Source organism: Coregonus clupeaformis, chromosome 8, assembly GCF_020615455.1.
Source record: "Coregonus clupeaformis isolate EN_2021a chromosome 8, ASM2061545v1, whole genome shotgun sequence".
NCBI classification, from domain to species: Eukaryota; Metazoa; Chordata; class Actinopteri; order Salmoniformes; family Salmonidae; genus Coregonus; species Coregonus clupeaformis.
Genome location: NC_059199.1, coordinates 35,854,506 through 35,876,850, shown reverse-complemented (window position 1 = coordinate 35,876,850; position 22,345 = coordinate 35,854,506). Strand labels below are relative to the sequence as shown.

The 22,345-nt window shown below is 43.9% G+C and overlaps 1 protein-coding gene across 2 annotated transcripts in view; it reads left to right on the top strand.

The window, feature by feature from the left end:
- The first annotated feature begins 8,385 nt into the window (after positions 1–8,385).
- Positions 8,386–22,345, top strand: part of LOC121571968 (protein Jumonji) — an 89,483-nt gene continuing 75,523 nt past the window's right edge. For both annotated transcript variants that reach the window (XM_041883779.2, XM_041883778.2), the window contains exon 1: positions 8,386–8,917. In XM_041883779.2, the coding sequence (XP_041739713.1) occupies positions 8,873–8,917 (45 nt within the window). In that variant the 5' untranslated portion in view covers positions 8,386–8,872. The remainder of the gene's footprint in view (positions 8,918–22,345) is intronic.

Genomic DNA, 22,345 nt, shown 5'->3' with positions numbered 1-22,345 from the left:
TACTGATTGGTCCAGACTGTGAGTGAGGAGGTGCCTAAGGTTGTCGGAGGATGATACCTAGTGGGTCGCTCCGGAACTGTGACCCCCTCCTGTAACAACTTGCAGCGCCTTGCAAAAGTATTCATCCCCATTGGCATTTTTCTTATTTTGTTGAATTAGAACTATTTTTCTTATTTTGTTGAATTAGAACTTGTAATTTAAATTGATTTTTATTTGCATTTCATGTAATGGACATACACAAAATAGTCCAAATTGGTGAAGTGGAATGAAAAAAATTCCAATAAATAAATAACGGAAAAGTGGTGCGTGTATATGTATTCACCCCCTTTGCTATGAAGCCCCTAAAAAAGATTTGGTGCAACCAATTACCTTCAGAAGTCACATAATTAGTTAAATAAAGTCCACCCGTGTGCAATCTAAGTGTCACATGATCTGTCACATGATCTCAGTATATATACACCTGTTCTGAAAGGCCCCAGAGTCTGCAACACCACTAAGCAAGAGGCACCACCAAGCAAGCTGCACCATGAAGACCAAGAGAGCTTTCCAAACAGGTCAGGGACAAAGTTGTGGAGAAGTACAGATCAGGGTTGGGTTATAAAAAAATATCAGAAACTTTGAACATCCCACGGAGCACCATTAAATCCATTATTTAAAAAATGGAAATTGGAATATGGCACCACAACAAACCTGTCAAGAGAGGGCCACCCACCAAAACTCACGGACCAGGCAAGGAGGGCATTAATCAGAGAGTATCTGTCCATAGGACCACTTAAAGCCGTACACTCCACAGAGCTGGGCTTTATGGAAGAATGACCAGAAAAAAGCCATTGCTTAAAGAAAAAAAAATAAGCAAACACGTTTGGTGTTCGCCAAAAGGCATGTGGGAGACTCCCCAAACATATGGAAGAAGGTACTCTGGTCAGATGAGACTAAAATTGAGCTTTTTGGCCATCAAGGAAAACGCTATGTCTGGCGCAAACCCAACACCTCTCATCACCCCGAGAACACCATCCCCACAGTGAAGCATGGTGGTGGCAGCATCATGCTGTGGGGATGTTTTTCATCGGCAGGGACTGGAAAACTGGTCAGAATTGAAGGAATGATGGATGGCGCTAAATACAGGGAAATTCTTGAGGGCAACCTGTTTCAGTCTTCCAGAGATTTGAGACTGGGACGGAGGTTCACCTTCCAGCAGGACAATGACCCTAAGCATACTGCTAAAGCAACACTTGAGTGGTTTAAGGGGAAACATTTAAATGTATTGGAATGGCCTAGTCAAAGCCCAGACCTCAATCCAATTGAGAATCTGTGGTATGACTTAAAGATTGCTGTACACCAGCAGAACCCATCCAACTTGAAGGAGCTGGAGCAGTTTTGCCTTGAAGAATGGGAAAAATCCCAGTGGCTAGATGTGCCAAGCTTATAGAGACATACCCCAAGAGACTTGCAGCTTTAATTGCTGCAAAAGGTGGCTCTACAAAGTATAGACTTTGAGGGGGTGAATAGTTTTTTTGGTCTTATTTCTTGTTTGTTTCACAAGAAAAAATATTTTGCATCTTCAAAGTGGTAGGCATGTTGTGTAAATCAAATGATACAAACCCCCCAAAAATCCATTTTAATTCCAGGTTGTAAGGCAACAAAATAGGAAAAATGCCAAGGGGGGTAAATACTTTCGCAAGCCACTGTAGTTCACTAGGTTTATCATTTAGGAGCAATAGCAAAATTCTTGAACACAATCAAGATCGGGTAGCCAATTCCGTCGCTCCATGTCCTCCCATCTCTCCCTCTCTGCTCCCCCCTCTCCCAGACCACCCAGTCTGTCTTGTCGTTCTGTGCTGTGCTCCCCAGCTGTTCCTGGCCATGGTCCGTTTGTGTTACTTTGTTTCCACGTGGCTGAGGTCAGTGGCAGTGGCCTCGCTCTCGCACCCGCTCCCTCTCTCCTCTCTCCCTCTCTCCTCCCTTGCTCTTTCTCCTCGCTCGCTCGCTCACTCTCCTTGCTTGCTCTCTCTCTCTCCGCTCTCTCTCTTCCCCCTCTCTCTCCCTGTGATCACAAAGCAGAGGAAGGCTGGTCTTTGTGAATGGTGCAGGTGTCCTGGGCATGAAAGGGCCTCAGGGTCACAGGGAGACCCAGGAGACTCAGGTCCCTCTGGAGGCCTTTCAGACCCACCTCCCATCTGCAGTGGAGCTCGACCCAGCTGAGTCATCCAGTCAGTCAGCCGAACACCTTTTGTAGCCACTCTTTACGTGACTACACTGAGGGTGGCAGGCCTCCCCTGGTCATCACTGAATCATGGCTAGAGACTAATCCACTTTAATCAAACCTCAGAATGTGAGGAAGAGAAATGTAAATGGACTCCAACTGCTGAGAGGCAGGAAGACAATTAGAACCAGAACATACAGTTGAATGGAGAGATCACAGAGAGACCGTGACAGACAGAAGATACAAAGTCTCCACATCAGACTGGATCACATGGGGGGCGTCTCCAAGCAACAGGTTCAGCTGGACAGAACCAGCTCCACATCAGACAGAGTCTCATAGATACAGAATGAAGACAGGGTTCCTAGGTGAGAACAGGTAAGGCTTTGGGTTCTCAGGTGAGGCTGTGACAACCAACATTGTCAACAAACGCAACAATGGGGCAGCAGCACCCTTGTGGTTGTGTTTAACCAACCAGTAGAGCAGTAGGGTAACTGACATGTCAGGGCTTGAACAGTTACACAGTCTTTGGATTCTGTTGTTATTGTTGTTGTTGTTTACTTTGAACCTGGCTTTTCTCTCTTTCTCATTGGTGTTTTACATTTGAGTCCACCTGATGCAATAACCTAGCATGCATTTCATTCCAGGAGGGATTTAGGAACTCAAGGTATCCAATTATCCTGCGTGGTAGACTGGGACTCTCAGTCTCTCTGCGGGGGGCCAGGGCCGTAAAATAAATGTTGTTTGGGATCTTGCCTGGTCCCAGCAGAGAGGGGGGTCAGGAGAGGTTAACCTCACTTTAATGAGAGTAGGTGCAGGATTTCCATTTCAACAGGGTAATTTAATACTAGTGCGACACTCGGCACGCCACACCATTTAAAACATAATTTCTCACTACTTTGTGTAATATTCAATGTCCTCACATGCTCGTAATACTTGTACAAGCTTCTATTTTACAACCTCCTCTCCCACCAAGCAGCACAGGGCTGTTCTTCTGCCTGTTGCTACAATGGTCGTAATGTTGTGTGGTAATGAAGAAATCATCTTTCTATAATAAAAAGAGTAAAATAAACCTTGCAATTTATACCACATTCAACATTATAATACCACAAAAATGATCCCATAATATTTGAGGTTACACTAACAGTGATCCTGTTCCAACAGTCTAAGCAAGTTCCCAGTACCCTGAGAGGAGGTATATATGTATATATATGTATAAAATATCTTTCAACATTCATTTGGTTTCCCTTTTTTTCAATGCATTATTAACCATGCTAAATTAACTGTCTTTTCCCACCACTACACCTCCCATTCCTTCCATCTACTCTGTTACTGGACATCAGTCTGAGTAGCACCGTCTACTCTGTTCAGCCTCACTCACCAATTAAAACCATGGAGAGTGAAAGCTCCAATCAATTCCTGCCCTGCTCTGACTGCCCCCCCTCCAGGAACCCCCCCGGCCCATCAGGACACGGTCAGACTCCTCAATCCACCTCCACCCCACCTCCCCACCTCAGAGCAGACCTTACACCAAGCAGCCTGTTAAAGGAGGTTTAAACATGTCTGTCTGCTCAGCGTCACGGCCTGCATGGACCCCTAGATCAAGTCAAGTGTACCTACAGCTATTAGTGGAGAACATGCATTTGCAATAGAGGCCAGTAGGAATAGTGAATAGGGCAGCCAAGAAGCCCTCTGGTAATGGCCCTCTACTATTTTCCAGGCCCTCTTTAGGCGAGGAGGAATAGAGCATAAACATTTGTAGTGGAAACACTAGCCTGCTTGCTGTGTGGGGGCTGACTCCAAGTCCCTGCACAGCACACAGCACTGTCTGGTTCATTGATTCATTTAGGCTTAAATGTCACTCAACAGGACAGAGCTCCACAGAGACCCTGGGAGCAGAAGGACATGGAAAAACAAAAAGAACTACTCATGTCCCAAACATTAACTGAACTATTTATGTTTCTACATCAGCATGGCACATCACTGATGAGTAAATTGATTATTTAAAAAATAATGTATCCCTATACATTTACCAGCGTTATTATACAGTGTAACAGTTTCAGTGTAACAGTTTATAAATAGCTTACGGATATTTAATAAATTAGTAATAAAGATTTGCAAATGTTTAGCAAATCATTAAGACATACCTTATAAAGCATCTGATAATGGCTTATAAATGAAAATGATTATATAAAGTGTTACTACCTTATATCTCAACCCTGTGGTTAACTGGGATCAGTGGGAAGTCTGGAGGCTGGTCTGATTTAATTAGATCCATAATATCATGTTAATATCATGTCATCTGCATGTTTCACTGTGGCTAATTGATCTGCCAGATATTGTTCCATAGTCTTTGTTCATTCATGGACAAGTTCACTGCTTTGATCAGTGTGAGCATGGTGCTGAATCTATATCAAACATGCTGGGGAGTGATATCCCATTCTTGATGCAGGACTATAATGAAATCAACATGTTCATTCACTGGTGTTCATCTGTTCCCTGTAGGGCTCATTTCAGCACCTCGGTTCACTATCATCAGGAAGTGCACCTGATCCATCCCCAGTGTAAATAGACTGATGCTTTTTTTTTTTTGCTTTAAGAACATTAAAGAGCCAATCCAACAGCGGAAGAGACTTTACCTTACCTTTCTACATGATCTCAGAGACTTGACTTTGCTGCTGTGAGCAACAGTAACAGTACTTACCCACATCACACAGGTCCACACCAGTGGGGGCTGGTGGCAATTTAAATGGGGAGGACGGGCTCATTGTAATGGCTGGAACGGAATGAATGGAATGGTCTCAAACACATCAAACACCTGGTTTCCATGTTTGATACCATTCCATTCACACCATTCCATTCATTATTATGAGCCGTCCTCCCCTCACCAGCCTCCTCTGGTCCACACAGTCTTCCCTTCCCACACTGCATCATCATGTAGGCCTCGTCATTCCTCCTGATAGGTCACTGAGGGGCAAGAGGAACCAGTCAGCAAACAGTCACAACCAACCAAGATCCTGCTCATCAGTCCCTGAAGACGCACACCCGCACACACAGTTCTGACAACTTCAAAGCAATGATAAGCCCTGACAGTGTAGGGGCCAGTAGGGATGTTCTGAGTAACAGAAGGCAGCAGAGTTGTTTTTTACTTGAAGTTCAGTAACCTTCCTTCAAGTCGAAAACAGTGATATGCCTGATATTTTCATCTCTGTGAATGAGAAAGGGAAAGGGGATATCTAGTCAGTTGCACAACTGAATGAATTCAACTGAAATGTGTCTTCCGCATTTAAACCAACCCCTCTGAATCAGAGAGGTATGAGGGGCTGCCGGTTTGAAAAACGACCTCAATCCAGGGATGGAAGGTGTCACTGTACTCCTAATTATCCCAATAGGCAAATCAAGAAGATTGAAATACTGCTTATTTTTAATAAAACGTGCTTTTCCATCAGCATGCTAGGCTAGCTAATGCTAAAGCAGCTCATAGGATTCCATGAAAATGCGACGCCTAGCGTTGGGGTGAGTAGCTACCAGAAGTGTTGTGGAATTAAATGGGCTGCTTTACCAATAGCTACCTAGCATAAGGATGAAAAAGGCAGTTTAATTAATTAACTAGCAGTATTTCAATCTTCTCAATTTGCCTAATGGGATAATTAGGAGTACAGCGACGCCTTCCATCCCTGGATTGAGGTGGGTTTTCAAACCATTTCTCTTCTTGTTCACTGAGATGAAAACATATTGGAATATGACCATTTCGACTTGAAGGAAGGTTTACTGAACTTCAAGTCAAAAGCCTTTGGATAATTGTTTCCCTGTTCACTGCTAAATCACTGGTTTTCTGGAGAGAGATTATATTTTCCCTTAGTTGTGGAGGTGGTAGATGCCTACAGTGTCTTATAGTGAAGGAAGGATGCTTAGATTCATGATCAATAGGCTATGATTAATCTACTTAATCTTCTAGTCAACTTTAACATGAAAAGCTCATTTTGAGTCATATTGATGGTGCTATGTGAATATGTCAAATTTTTAAGCAATGTGGTGGCAATGTGGTGACTATTACTGTAACCTCCTATTGTAGCCCAGATCTCACCTGGAGTTCGTTTAGTAGGCTTCAAAAGAACCGTGTTCAATGTTTATTTAAACGGAAACAGTACTGAACAACAGGTTGAAGAAGAGGATTATGGTGGCCCAGAGGGTGGTTGTGTATGGTGTGTGCTGCACCAGTTTTGCGATTTACATTTTAGTCATTTTGCAGACGCTCTTATCCAGAGCGACTTACAGTTAGTGAGTGCATACATTATATATATATTTTTTTTCATACTGGCCCCCCGTGGGAATCGAACCCACAACCCTGGCGTTGCAAACACCATGATCTACCAACATCCCTGCCGGCCATTCCCTCCCCTACCCTGGACGACGCTGGGCCAATTGTGCGCCGCCCCATGGGTCTCCCGGTCGCGGCCGGCTACGAAAGAGCCTGGATTTGAACCAGGATCTCTAGTGGCACAGCTAGCACTGCGATGCAGTGCCTTAGACCACTGCGCCACTCAAGAGGATTTCTCTGGAGATTTCTAATGGTCACACCCATATTGATCAGACCACACCTCGCTACACCCACTAAACTGGAGCAAAAGTACCTTAAAGGCTGTTAAAGAACGGTGCACACTGTTTTAGGGAAACGTGTTGTTCAATAGCATGTTGTCCATTAACGTACAAACCGTCACGCAATGTAGAAAACATTGAACCGAACTGAATGGCAGTGGTGGAAAAAGTACTAAATTGTCATACTTGAGTAAAAGTAAAGATACCTTAATAGAAAATTACTCAAGTAAAAGTGAAAGTCACCCAGTAAAATACTACTTGAGTAAAAGTCTAAAAGTATTTGGTTTTAAAGTACTAAAAGTCAGTGTAATTGCTCAAATATACTTAAGTATCAAAAGTATAAGTATAACTAATTTCAAATTCCTTATATTAAGCAAACCAGACTGCACTATTTTCTTGTTTTTATGGATAGCCAGGGGCACACTCCAACACTCAGACATCATTTATGAAAAGAAGCATGTGTGTTTAGTGAGTCTGCCAGATCAGAGGCAGTAGGGATGACCAGGGACATTCTCTTGATAAGTGCGTGAATTTGACAATTTTACTGTCCTGCTAAGCATTCAAAATGTACCGACTACTTTTGGGTTTCAGGGTTTAGTATGGAGTAAAAAGTACATTATTTTCTTAAGGAATATAGTGAAGTCAAAGTTGTGAAAAATATAAACAGTACAGATACCCCCCCAAAAATTACTTAAGTAGTACTTTAAAGTATTTTTACATAATTACTTCACACCACTGCTGAACTTCATCACTAGCTTACATAGCTACATAAACCCCACTCATTTATACTATTTATCTTCTTAAAATGTGATTTTAAAACTAACCTTAACAACACTGCTAACCGTATGCCTAACCCTAACCTTAAATTATTACCAAAAAGCTATTTTTTTTTGTTGACAATTTGGACTTTGTAGCTGTGAATCTGACTTTGTGGCTATTGAAGCTACTGGAACCAAACGGAATGCACCCCTGTAGGTCATGTGCTATTGCAAGTTGCATGTGTGCATCGTGAGTGACCTTAGGAAGTAAATTTGGAAAATCATAAATTTTATAGTTTTCACATATACATTTTATAAGCTTCCCAAAAAGAATATGGTCGCTGTGATGAAGGTTTATTTGACCACTTTACTTCACCATCCTTACCTCAATGCTACAATGCCATTCTGAAGGTGAATGCAGGCCTGTGGCCGAAAACCAACATGACAGACATATCACAAGAACATGTTTACTTTGGACACAGAATATTGTCGATTACTTTGTAGCATTGGCATTGCATAGATTGAGGGCTTGAAACAATGTTGCTAATTTGCACACTAAATATGAATGGCGCTCCAGGTCAGCTTTTCACTGGATGCTCGAGCCACTGAGGAGAAATAGGAAACGAAGTAACTTGTAATTAGGGAATAACCAACTAGCCTACACGTGAGGATTCCATTCATTCGAACAAGATAGGCTACTTTATCCGGGATATATTATTCATCTCCCGTTTTGTAAAATGATTTTCACCCGGTGCCTGAAAAAAGGCCTTTTAAAGTTGCCGCTGTCCATGGTAACGGATGTGATAGGCTGAACCCGGGGAAGAAAGAAGCTCGCCTCGTTCAGAATAGCAGCCGTGCTGGAGTAGTCGACACTCGTCGTCTGATAGTTCCAGCCGAAACGGGACATCGAACCTTTTTTATTTTATTTATTTGGTTCGATTCAAATCCTCTTCTTAAAGAATATGCGACTTTTTTCAAAGAACAGACTAATACCTTTATAATATCCATGTCGATCAGGATAGCCGGGAGAGAGATCGCCGAGGGGTTTTCTGCGAATGGAAGTTATTTGTTTTGAATATGTTATTCCGAAGTGAGTTTGTTTTTTGTTTGTCTCGGTTCGTCGTGGACCTTTAATTTGGAATCTATTGACGAAATCCAAATCGTCAAGGGAAACCCAGAGCGAGGATTCTACAAAGCCAGAGAGCTCACATACCGGGGATTTAAATTGTGTTTGGTGTGCTCCGGGAGAAGCGAGAGTCAAAGAAAGAAATTCATGTGGCCATTCTCTCTTTAGCAAAACATTTTGGATTGCAGAATGAGCAAGGAAAGACCTAAGAGGAATATCATCCAAAAGAAATACGTGAGTAACTACTTGACTATTATTGTTCAATATGTATAAAATAATTTGACCTTTAGAAGTTTGCACGTTCATTTCGCCTGTTTCGAAGAAAATGCATAAACTTCGATCACTGAGTGTGAAGGTTACCATTACACAGCTGTGGCCTATTGGGGCCGAATTTCCTTTCAGATGGTAAAGTTGTATAATGTGTTATCAGTTAGACGTCTTTGCTTTAAATAGTCGAATATATTTATAGTGTCTGTGTTGGTTCATTTCTTCAACATCAGACAAGGCTATGTATTTGATTATTAACTCGCCATGGAAGGGCAATGCACATTCTAGAATCATTTGTACACGATAACAACCGACTTGTTGTGAGGTTTATTGATTTAGTCTGAATTTTCTACAGGAGCTGGCTAATTGTTTTCAGAATGCCTTTGTTTTCTCCCATAGCCCTTTTCAGAGCCGTAAAGACAGCCATATCGCCCATGGCTGATTCCGGGTTCTATACTCCATGCTGAGCAGCCCTCTATAAACTGTGGTATTTATAAATGAACACCTTGTTTTGCTGTTGGATATCACAACAACATTCACTTTAGTTATGTTGATGTGACTTGAGAGTAGCTGAATAGCACGGTTCGACCATGACGAGTGGACTGTAGCTCTTAAATTTTTTTCCGTAGGGGGAAAGAGCAGAAAGGGGGTCAGGCAATTTAACATTTCCGTAGAATTTACAATATTTTACAATCGTAGTGGAATGCTCAGGAGGAGTTGTTTGTCTGTGTTGGTTTACTAACATTGATATGCGATAACGGGTCTGATCATTTTAATTTTGTGTAGTACGTCTGTGTGTGACCTCTGTGAATGGGATATATTGCAGACTGCGCTTGCTGATCAAGAATGTTAAAGCTTCTCGGACATTTTTCTAAATACTCGGGGGATCCGCAGTTAATAGTTTAAGCAGACGAGAGACCCTGGATACAGCTAAACGAAATGTTAAAGCGGTTAGTTGATTTAGCGCTAGCTTGTTTATGGTGTAATTTTAAGGAGGTAGTGTTTCAGTCGCATTGCAGAGGTTCATGTGAAGGGGAAGCAGAAAGCGACCATTTTCTTTCTGCAATTACCTAATACCGGCGAATTTGGCAGAAATGGGCTATACCAATTTCAAGGTTTTTACCACCTGTGTAACCTACAAGGTTTTAAATCTTTAAAATGTAGGTTTAAAACAGGCGTAAACTAAACAATGACGTACTCTCTCAAACTGAGACACTCAGCACATCGCTTGGCTGAGTTTAACACTCACATTACTGCGTGTGTTTTCGTGTGAAGTTTCCTCGTGTGAAAACAATGTGAAGTTATTATGAACCACATTGAATAATAACATAATTTGAGATGCACGTTTTTATTTCAATTGAACTAATCTCAAAACATGTTGGCCACGTGTGGGCCTGCTGCTGACTAGGCTACTTTGTTTGTGGCCCACGATGCTCTGAGAATAATCAAAGCCCAGTGGGATAGCCCATAACTGGCGATTGTGGCCTTCCCCAAGCATTCCACTCCAATAACGTGATTGAAACATTATACTTTTATATTATGAGGTGAAATAATACTAAATACTTGAAGTGTTAAGCATATAGTTACAAACTTTTGATTTAAGTCAATACATTTCCCCATGAGTGTGATACTATTTCTCCCCAAAATACTCACCTCTTATGGCAATGCTATTAAAGTAATCGATGCACTACATTTCCAACTTTTTTTGGGACTGGTGAGATAATTTGACAGTGAAAAAGACAAATAAAATCTCAAGGCTGAGGTCTAAAATTATATAGGTCTATTTTTATATTTTATTCTTAACTTCTTGTGTAATTATAGATCTATGTTCATGTGGCTGTAAGTGTGTGTGGAATTGGACCGCACGGTACATGGCTTTCACATATGCTGAGGTGCAGCAGCTGGAGTAGAAATCTACTCGGACCAAACCATGCGAACAACCTGGAGGTACCCCACCTCTCTTTGGGCCCCCACTCAGAACACAATACCCCCACCCTCCCCTCAACAACTCTTGGCCCCTCTGGTTTAACCTCCCCTTAATTAGCGTTAGACAATTATCCATGCTTGGCTTAAGCATGTCCCCTGGAACACTGGAACAGAGTGAGAGTTGTTATTCTCCCCCATGTGCTCCATCCATGCTTTTAAAATTCATCAGTCAGGAAAAAAACGTAATAAAAGCAAACAAGGCAAGGCAATTACCGCTCCTTAGATAGGAGGCAAAAGTTAACCCCCCGCCCCGCCCACACTCTGGTTTCTACGATGGCTCATCACTTTGCCTGGCAACTTGACAGACATTTAGAGGCACAAACATACTCTCTCCTTCTCTGAAATTATATATTTGTATATGCAAATCGTATTTGTCACATGCGCCGAATGCAACAGGTGTAGACCTTACTGTGAAATGCGTACTTACAAGCCCCTTAACCAACAATGCAGTTCAAGAGATATAAAAAATTAAAATATTTACTAAATAAACTAAAGTAAAAAATTAAATAAAACGTAACACAATAATATAACAATAACGAGGATATATACTGGGGGTGCTGGTACCGAGTCAATGTGCGGGGGTACAGGTTAGTCAAGGTAATTTGTACGTGTAGGTAGGGTTAAAGTGACTATGCATAGGAAATAAACAGCGAGAAGCAGCAGTGTAAAAACAAGCGGGGGGGGGGGTCAATGTAAATAGTCCGGGTGGCCATTTGATTAACTGTTCAGCTGTCTTATGGCTTGGGGGTAGAAGCTGTTAAAGAGCCTTTTGGACCTAGACCTGGCGCTCCGGTACCGCTTGCCGTGTGGTAGCAGAGAGAACAGTCTATTACTTGGGTGACTGGAGCCTTTGACCATTTTTTGAGCCTTCCTCTGACAGAGTAGGTCCTGGATGGCAGTGAATTTGTAGGGGGGGGGCGGGGTTTAAGTCAGTTGGGTAGCAGGGTTCGCTATATTTGTGGTGTTGTTTAACTGAACATAGCACTGAGAGGAGATGTGCAGCCAAGGCCATTTTGTCCTGACTAGGCTGTTTTCAGGGTGTGTGGTGGGATAGAACTGCCTCTGATTCAGGCTGTGTGGAGCTGGGCTGGCCTCTGTGTGCTGGGATAGAGCTAGGCTGTGTGGTGGGATAAGCACAGCTGCTGCAGGGATCTTTACAAATGTAAAGAAGCTGTCAGTGTTTCATCAGGAGCACAACTGATGAGGCCAAGTTGAAAAATCCACTGCAGTGTGGAGCACAAAAAGAGGAAAACAGAAATGGAGCGGGGGTCGAGGCCTGTAAAGGTTCTGTCCCCTCTCTCCCTCCCCTCCTCAGTCCTTCAGCTTTACTATTTAAATGTGGGCCTTGTGTTCACCCACAAGGGTTTGTGGACCTGAGCCTGAATGTGCTTAATTTAACCTTCTGTTTTAATGCAGATGGTCATTTTTTTTTAATCCTCTTTTTTTTTTTCATGTGTGGAACACGGCAGAGTTCACGGTTCCTTTCTGAAGAGCCCTGGCACTGTAACTGGGTCAGTGAGATGCTGTGAGGTAGGGAGGTTGTAACAGGAATGTTTCAGACACTTTATCCTTACTCTGTACCACTACCCTCCCTCGCACCTTCTCGCTCAAGCATTCTCAGTATTAGCTATAGTTAGATCCTCCCTTGTATCGGAGGAACCACTGACTCCACAATACGTGGAGAGCCGGATCTCTTGAAAGGCAGGGAGCTGGTAGACAGCCTTTTGATTCGGTTGTATGTATTGGTGGATTTATGCAGTTCTTCTCAGTGTTTTGCTGTCTGCCAACAGACAATGTTCCCCTTTACTGCATCGTTACGGGAGCTCCCCAAACGGCCGGTTTTAATTTGGGCCGCCGGTGATCAGCTGCAGCCAGCCCATCGCTTCCTATTCTCCATTCTCTCTCTCTCTCGATTTTATGGCAGCTTTACGTCACAAACCCTGCCCCTCTTACCCTGTTATGTAAAGCAACCTTTCTTTTATCAGCTGTTATTATCTCGGGACGATCTCTGCACACGGCCACAGTTCCTCCTTTGTTAGTTAGACCAACCTGTTTATGGGCAAACTACCAGCCAGGCTCATGCCCTACTTTAATAAACTACCAGGGTAGTGCCTTACTGTATCAGGCAGATGAACACCGCGTAAGGAATGTGCTCTGCTGTGATTTCATAAAAAAGAGGGTGAGTGTATTGACTTGGGTAATGATTATCTGTGCGGAGGATGTTTTCCTATGTACTGTATCATACTGAAATCTTGCTAAAATATACTGTATCATGTGCGAATATTCTGCGATAAGACAGTGTGTCGGACATTGTGCTGTAATGAGACTGTTCGGGGGTATATAATTTATATATCACATAAACCATGTGTATTCTGGGTCTGTGTGTGTATGTGTATATATATATCACGTACACCACATTCTCACTGAATGCAACGCTTAATTTTGCTCCATGATTTGTGTCGTCCTACTCCTGTGGGTTTGGCCGGACAGCTGGACAACCCTGAGAGGACAAAAGCTGTCTCCACTGTGTGTGTGTGTGTGGCAGCCACAGCTCATCCAAGATCCCTGAGAAGCTGAATCAACATTTTAGATGTCTTTGGTTTGGCCTTAACTTGCTTCAGCTCTGAGGAGGGAGGATGCTGGACAGTAGGAGATAGGCTCCATGGGTGTGACTGGAGGGCAGAACAGGGGAGACTGGACTGTCACTAGAATGAAGGCTATTATGAACAAGAGGCTTTGGCCGAGCCCATTCAGCTGGTGAGGTTATGTTTAGAGCTCTAGTGAGTCTCTACTGACTGTAAAGCATAATGGAACCGTTGGTGCTGCAGCGTCCTGCCATCCAACCCTAACACAGCAGGCGTAGAAAGACGCCTGAGTGAAATCCTCACATCCGTTCTTCGGGGGAAACGGAAGTTAGGTTGAAAATACTGGATCCCTGAAAACTGGAAACATCCGCTTTCTACCTACCCTGCGAGAGTGTCCAACCACAGACAGCATGGACTTCTTCTATGGTTGGGCTGGGGCTAGGCAGGTCAGTTTTATACGCTCTCGGTCAATCCGGTATTATCCCCAGATCCCCCTCTACCACTCGGACTTGTCGTCATCAGGCAGCAGTAAGCCTTCGGGGATAAAGCAATATAATGGAACCACTGATTACATTGATCCACATTACAGACTCCTAAAGCCTGTATGGTTACAAGCTGCTCAATGGGAATGGGCAACGAGGAGGATATTTTTTACGGTTATTCAAATCAAATCAAATTTTATTTGCCACATGCGCCGAATACAACAGCTGTAGACATTACAGTGAAATGCTTACTTACAAGCCCATAACCAACAATGTAGTTTTAAGAAAAAAATTAAAATAGCAAATAATTAAAGAGCAGCAGTAAAATAAAATAACAGTAGGGAGGCTATATACAGGGGGGTACCGGTACAGAGTCAATGTGCAGGGGCACCGGTTAGTCGAGGTAATTGAGGTAATATGTACTTGTGGGTAGAGTTAAAGTGACTATGCATAGATAATAAACAGAGTAGCAGCAGCGTAAAAAGGTGGGGGGCAATGCAAATAGTCCGGGTAGCCATGATTAGCTGTTCAGGAGTCTTATGGCTTGGGGGTAGAAGCTGTTAAGAAGCCTTTTGGACCTAGACTTGGCGCTCCGGTACCGCTTGCCGTGCGGTAGCAGAGAGAACAGTCTATGACTAGGGTGGCTGGAGTCTTTGATAATCTTTAGGGCCTTCCTCTGACACCGCCTGGTATAGAGATCCTGGATGGCAGGAAGCTTGGCCCCAGTGATGTACTGGGCCGTACGCACTACCCTCTGTAGTGCCTTGCGGTCGGAGGCCGAGCAGTTGCCATTCCATGTGGTGATGCAACCAGTCAGGATGCTCTCGATGGTGCAGCTGTAGAACCTTTTGAGGATCTGAGGACCCATGCAAAATCTTTTCAGTCTCCTGAGGGGGAATAGGCTTTGTCCGTGCCCTCTTCACAACTGTCTTGGTGTTTTTGGACCATGATAGTTTGTTGGTGATGTGGACACCAAGGAACTTGAAGCTCTCAACCTGTTCCACTACAGCCCTGTCGATGAGAATGGGGGCGTGCTCAGTCCTCTTTTTCCCCCCCTGTAGTCCACAATCATCTCCTTTTGTCTCGAGCACATTGAGGGAGAGGTTGTTATCCTGGCACCACACTGCCAGGTCTCTGACCTCCCTATAGGCTGTCTCATCATTGTCGGTGATCAGGCCTACCACTGTTGTGTCGTCGGCAAACTTAATGATATTCAACATGCTTTATAAATCATTATACTCAATGTCTAAATATAGTTGACATTAGACTGTTGATAATCAGACTACACAGCTGTGTTAGTGCTTTGTGTTATAACTGGTTTATTGGACTCTTATTTACTTATACAGTATCTGTTTGAATCATAGTGCACTCATAACAAAACTCATGTCGTTTAGAGTTCTGGGGTTCCACCAATTTATTCTCTATGAATCACGAGTAATGCAATCATGGTGGTGATTATAATGATGCTGATATTTCATATGTAGCAGTATAATATCTCTGTTTCCTGCCAGAGAGCCCCACATGGACCTTTGGCCACTGCTCTGTGTTAGACTGGCACACTGTTGACTTATCCACAGGTTGTTACGTTGGAATCAGCATTTTTCAGATGTCTCATTTACTGTGACGATGAAGATATCCTTTTACTATTATTATTTCCATTTCTATTGCAACCATTGGAGGCCCTTGAACAAGCCTGGGTCATTTCTGAAAGATGACCTCCCTCTCAGTGCATGTTAATGCAGCCTTTTCAACATGCATCAGCCCCTTAGAGGACAGGCCTAACTCTGGGTGGCAGCTCCCTTTGGCTTACTACAGTAATGAGCTTGTGGCTACAGTGTGTACTTGACTCACTATAAACTGTTGTAGTAGTTGGGTGGGCTGCATTGGCTTTGTGTGAGCTGTGTGCAAAGTGAAAGGGGGCTAGAGAGTGTGGGGGAGAGTTGTGGTGGTGGGGGGGGGGTTGTACTCTCAAAGGTGGGGAGGCAAGAAACAGTTGATTTTATTTTTAGGTCAATGGAGACTAGTTACAGAGTTACAGCTCTGTGTGCTCCATCGCCATGAGAACTGCCGCCATGAGAAACGCATTAGTCTCCCGCTCCATCTTGTCTTGTAATAGAATACAGAGTGGCTCTTTTTTATTTCATTCCCTCTCTCATTACTCAGCCAGGTACAAAGAGCAGTGCGACGCCATTTCCATTGGGATCAGCGTGAGAGCAGAAGCTATGGCAGTTCTGTCCCGCTTAGCCAGAGAATCTCCTCTAAACTGCTGAGGGGTTGGCGATGCAACAGTGGGATCTCACCGCTTTCAGCACACTTCTATTGTTTTAGTGTGTTTATGTATTCATCATCTGTTTGGTGGAAGAGCCGTCTCCTTGGTGGTTTCTTCCCTCTGCTCGTGTCTGCTCACTCTTCGCTGCATTCTTCCCCCATTTTGTTGTTATAGCTTCAGACTGCCAAAGGAAATGTTGGAAGCTTCCCCAGATAGATGTCATGCAGCTGGAGTCTAAACTGTGTGAATACCTCGCCTCACCTTCTCTTTCCCTCGCACCATAAACAGGCACCCTGTGCTTTGTCCCTGTGGGTCAGCTAAACGCATGAGGCCAGGAGTTTGGTTAGCCACACGGTCTGTCCCTCACAAATGGCATTAGAGAGCTGCTGTTACCTTGGAGGCCTGAAAATGGAAACATGAAGATGAATCACAGTATCATGTGGTTTCATAAAGCACTTTGACAGACGTTCATTATGACCCAACAGTGGCATTCATATTTAAAGTAGACTAATACTCTGATCTGATTGTCAGTCAAAAGTAATGCCTCTTTGATCTCCTGTCTGCACAATGGCAGCATTTTAATGGCACTTCTAGTTGCTAAGTTTCCACTAGGCCTCACAGCAGGGGACTGTAGTGTTTGGTACACCCAGGGAAGGGAGCCAAAGCCCAGACTGAAAGGCACTAAAAACCGCAACCTGTGACAGTCAGAGCAAACTAATGAGGATAGAAATAATTAAATTGGGGACTGTCGTACCTAATGACAGAGCCGGGTCTGGAAACTGATCTTAATCACTTCTTGGAATAAATGTAGCTCATGACAGATTCATATACTGTACACGCAGAGAACAAAGCCTGGCTTAAATCCCATTACATTAGTAATTTACAGCTGATTTACACTACAGCCATATGGGCCCATAGATGTCCATCAGTATACTCTGACTGAGAGCAGAGTATGAGATTAGTAATGGTTTTGTTGGTAATCCTAAAGTTCAACCCAAACCAACTCTGCCATGTAATGTAAACAGAAGTCTCCTAAAGGCAGGGTTACCATAGTGACCAGATGTGTTTTTTATACACCATGCCATCGGAGGGGGCCTAGCCACTCCGTTACTATAGCAACTGCTGGAGTGGGGCAGAACGGAGCGTCTCTGTTTCAGACTTGACACTCGAGTGTCTGAACATAGTGGAGAGCTGAAGTTAGACTCTAAAGTAGCTCTGCACAGAATGTACTGAGTGGTGGTTGTATAACAGGCTGAGAGGCATGACTTACTGGGGTGTGAAATGTGTGGCAATTTACACTCCTCTTGTGCTCCCAAGTATTTGACACAGCAGTAACTAAGGTATTGCCTGACAGAACGAGCTGTCATTATTATGCCTATCAGTCATTGTTGTCATATTTTACTTGACTACCTGAATGGAGAGGGAGTGGAGGAGAGGCAGCCATTTAGTTTCCTCTGGCTGAGTATTGAATGGTCTTACTGGCTTAGTGCTCAGACATAGTGGAGTGGAACCACCATTAGACTCTCCTCCTTCAAGGTTGGTTGAGTACCTTTATCACTGGACAATCTGCCAGACTCACTGACTGAGGCAGTAGCCATGGTTTGGTGTGGGGCTTTGTGTGACTGATGGGACAGGAGGTGTGTGACTGGCTCTCCTGTTTACTGTGACATTGGCAGAGGATCCTGAAAGAGGTGACACCATGGTAACCAGGTTTGTCTGTGTGCCCGAGACAAAGTACATTTATTTCACCTCCAGCAGGATCCCTTTTGAGCTCAATTACCGACAAGCGGGAGAGGAGAAAGAGAAGAGCTAGAAGGAGGAGAGAGAAAGGGATAGAGGTATGGATCAAACCAGCTGCTCCTCTCTGTACTATCTCTAATCTGCTGGAGACCCTTCCTTCCCTCCTCTGTCCCTTCTGTATCTGATCATTTCTCATACGTCATCGTAATGTTCTGCGCACGGCCCCAGAGTACGCCGGCTCACAGTAACACCTCCCCATCCTAGCCCTGTAGCCCCTTCCCTGGGTCTCTCCTCTCCTCCAGTCCCCAGGCTGCTGCAGGGTTCTTTGTGAGGCAATGGGCCAAGCTGTGAGGTGAAAATCACTTCTTAATTGACTTTTTTCTGCAGCTCTGTGCCAGAGAGGGGCTTTAGTGTTGTGAGCCCCAAACATCCTGAGCAGCTCTGCTAAACACCTGGCTTTGTGTTGAGAGCAGGCTGGCCAACTGTAATCTACAGTCATATGGCCCTGCACTCTGAATGGCCACTTTCATCAGGATTCTCAAAGAAATGGCTTGTGTTACAGATGTAAAAAGCACATCAAACATCCTTCCTCCCAATGAAGTTTATACAGTGTGAGGATTGCCAGAAGAATCGGAGATACCAAAAATATTTCCGGCCTATGCTGGCATGGAATGGCCCTTAAAAAAAAAAATCAGTCTCTTTGTTTGCTGTTAGATTTAAAGGCTGTTTTGTGGTATAGGACATGCATCCGCCTCTGTGTTGGCTTGTTATTCTATGTCAGTGAGAGTGTGCGAGCCCATATGCAGTACCACGGTGCAGAGCCAGGCTGGGACCCCTCTGTGGTCCTCTGTGGTCAGCCTCCTGTCAACTGTCTGTTCTGCTGCGGTTGCCTCTATTACCAGCAGAGTAATGGCTAATCTTATCAACCTGACAGTTAGCATTACACTCAGCCTTCTCTCCTGCAGCCATCTCTTTGAACGTCACTACAGTTCATCCACACTGTCCCCTTGTCCTGTCTTCCTACCAGGTTGCTCATTGTCTCAGCTGAAAGAGTGCTTTAGTAACAGAGTCCAGGCCAGCTAATCGCTAGCCGCTTGTATCTGTCATCCACAGTGTGTCCTGTCAGTGACACTGGGCCTGCTGCAGGAGTGCAGAGCTCACAGCTCCAGGAAACCACATGAAAACCTCTCCACTTCATTTCTGTTGGCCCTGATATCCACTGACCTGAACAACTAGCGCAGTATAGTGCGACTACAACGTAACATAATCATTTAGTCTCCAAGCATCTGGCAGCCGACTATGCTCTCTGAAATCCATCCACCGCTAGTTTTATGGGGCATGAATCTGTTGAAGCCACGGCTGCTGCTGCTGGCTGACTGGCTCTTTCCTCCTGTTGTAAAGAACTCTTCTCTCCATCAGAGAAATATTAGTCATTTTTAGGCCTACTTTGTTTGAGCATCTGAAAGGAGAATAGCTTGTGAATGAAAATAAATATGGTTGAAATGTGATGGTCATATGGCTGGACTATATTGAGTAACTGTAGTGCTGAGAAAAAACACATTTACTTTTTCTGCTGCTTTTGTTTTGGTTCCTGGAGCATGGCTGGTAGGTCGGTTAGGGGTTAAGCACAGCATTTGTATTCTGTGAACCCTCTGACCCTGATTGGACGTTTACAGATGGGACAAAGCAGCTTAGCGTCTCTCAGCTCAGTCAGAGCCGACCGCCTATGATGCGCATCAACACAGCTCCTCAACCGCCATTATGGAGCAGTGATTGTGTGTGATTGGAGCTGCGGAGTGCAGAATGCTTCTCTGTTTTGGGGTAACAGAGTAACCCTCCTGCTACCCCACCCCCCTCCCCTCTGCCTCCCTGAGCCACGTTTTTTTCTGCTGCTAATTGACTGTGGGAGCATGGCTCTGGGAGCACGGTGCTGTATGGCTCTCCCTGGCTGTCAATCGCTCTGCTTGGTTGTGAGAGACGGCCACAGAGTTGTGCCCTGTTCTGTCTGTCCTCAAACCACAGGACTGTGAAACTGCCAGACTGAGTCTGCCTCTGCTGCCCACACATGCATGGGCCAACCACCTACCTCCCCCTGTCCAGCTCACTCTAGAGAAACTCATGTCTGTCTCGTTGTTTCTCTGCGTCTTGGGGATCAAATGAGGTTTAATAGAACCGCTATGATGTCTCGGTCTGTGTAAATGTGCCTCCTCCTCAGCAGTGAGATTTAGGCTTCACTAAATCTCAGCTGTGTTGACTATTTATTCCACATTCTCTTTAGGCCAGCCACTGAAACGGATATTTGAGTTTGACTACACTCAGTTCTGATGTATTGGAGCTGGTTACTTGCCTTTCATTCATTTATACATGTCTAAATGTTAATATTACAAATGTCTAAATGTTAATATACTGAACAAACAATATAAACGTGACAATTTCAATTGTTTTACTGAGTTACAGTTCATATAAGGAAATCAGTCAATTGAAATGAATTCATTAGGCCCTAATCTATGGATTTCACATGACTGGGCAGGGTGCAGCCAATCAGAATTAGTTTTTCCATACAAAAGGGCTTTATTACAGACATAAATACTCCTCAGTTTCATCAGCTGTCTGGGTGGCTGGTCTCAGACGATCCCACAGGTGAAGAAGCCGGATGTTGAGGTCCTGGGCTGGAATGGTTACACGTGGTCTGCGGTTGTGAGGCTGGTTGGACGTACTGCCAAATTCTCTAAAATGTTGTTGGAGGCGGCTTATGGTAGGGCAATGAACATTCAATTCTCTGGCAACAGCTCTGGTGGATATTCCTGCAGTCAACATGCCAATTGCACGCTCCCTTAAAACTTGAGACATCTGTGGCATTGTGTTGTGTGACAACTTTTTAGTGCCTTTTTATTGTCCCCATCACAATGTAATGTGTAATGACCATGCTGTTTAATCAGCTTCTTGATATGCTGCACCTGTCTGGTGGATGGATTATCTTGGCAAATGAGAAATGCTCACTAAGAGGGATGTAAACTAATTTGCACGAAATTGGAGGGAAATAAGCTTTTTGTGCATATGGAACATTTCTGGGATCTTTTATTTCAGCTCATGAAACATGGAACCAACACTTTTTACATGTTGCGTTTATAAATGTGTTCAGTATATAAACATCTAAAGGTATACAGTAGCGCTTCATGCTAGTTTAGTTTAATGTTCTCCCTCCTCACCAGAGAAAAGCTAGTCTAAACCATACTGTTTTATTTCATAGTCCTGTGAAATGAATTCATGGAAAAGCTGAAGCTGTGAGGGTCTGACTCTGAAATGTGCAGATTCTCTCCCTAAATGAGGGCATTGATGTATGAATAACCTGTCAGAGGAATTGATTCCAAAAGCAGCTGTCTCCTCCTCAAACACATGGCTGTTCCCAGTGAGCCCATAGATTGACAGCCAAATGGAGGTTATCACCTTCTATCAGCCAGTACGACGTCTTGGCGTCTAAACCTCTACCGCTCTCTGCTTCAGTTTTGGGTTCAGTGCCAAGTGTTTTTTTTTATTTTCTTCTGTCTCACAAAGGATTTGCTGAATAGCTTTAATACAAGGTTTCCTTTTGCTCTCTGGGAAAAATAACTCCAATACTTTCAACTGAATGTCCAAGGGTCAAGCTGCAGTACTACTGTCTTTCTTTTTCCTACTCTAAACTTTCCCTCTCAGTGGTTTCTCCTCCTCACCCCTACTCTCTTTTTCACTACCTGTCTTCTCCCGTCCATGCTGCCATTGTCCGTTCTAAATGAGACTCTGACAATGCCACATGCCTCCCTTTTGAGTGTGTGTGAACCTGTGCCTTCTGTCCCACTAACCTGATGTCTGCAGGTGTTTGTGTTAAACGGTGTGGTCAGCCATGTAGTGTGTGTGTGTAGTCAGCCATGCGTAATGTAGCCCAACTGTATGGTAATATGAGACCAGTCGGTGTACAGCAGGGATTCTACTCTGAGCAACAACATGGATCTAGAAAGCACCTGGAACTTTTATTCTCTTCACTCATCATTCAGTTTCTCTTACGATGGCTGATTGACAGATGGCCATATTTAATGTTGTATATTTTTTTATGACAAACAATGGAGAAAGGCGTTAAATATGCAATGTTAAAGGTCTTCTGTCCTGTGATTTTAATGGAGCTAATGTATTTACAAAGGAGGATGGGACTGAAACGAATTGCCAAGACGAGTATCAATGTATTTTCTACGTCGAACTGGCTTTTATTCCTCAAGGCTGTTTGGACAAAGGCTGTGGTGTCTGAATAGGGATGTGTGAGATATGCACAGCTGTGTTCTGCTGAAAATAATGTTTCCTC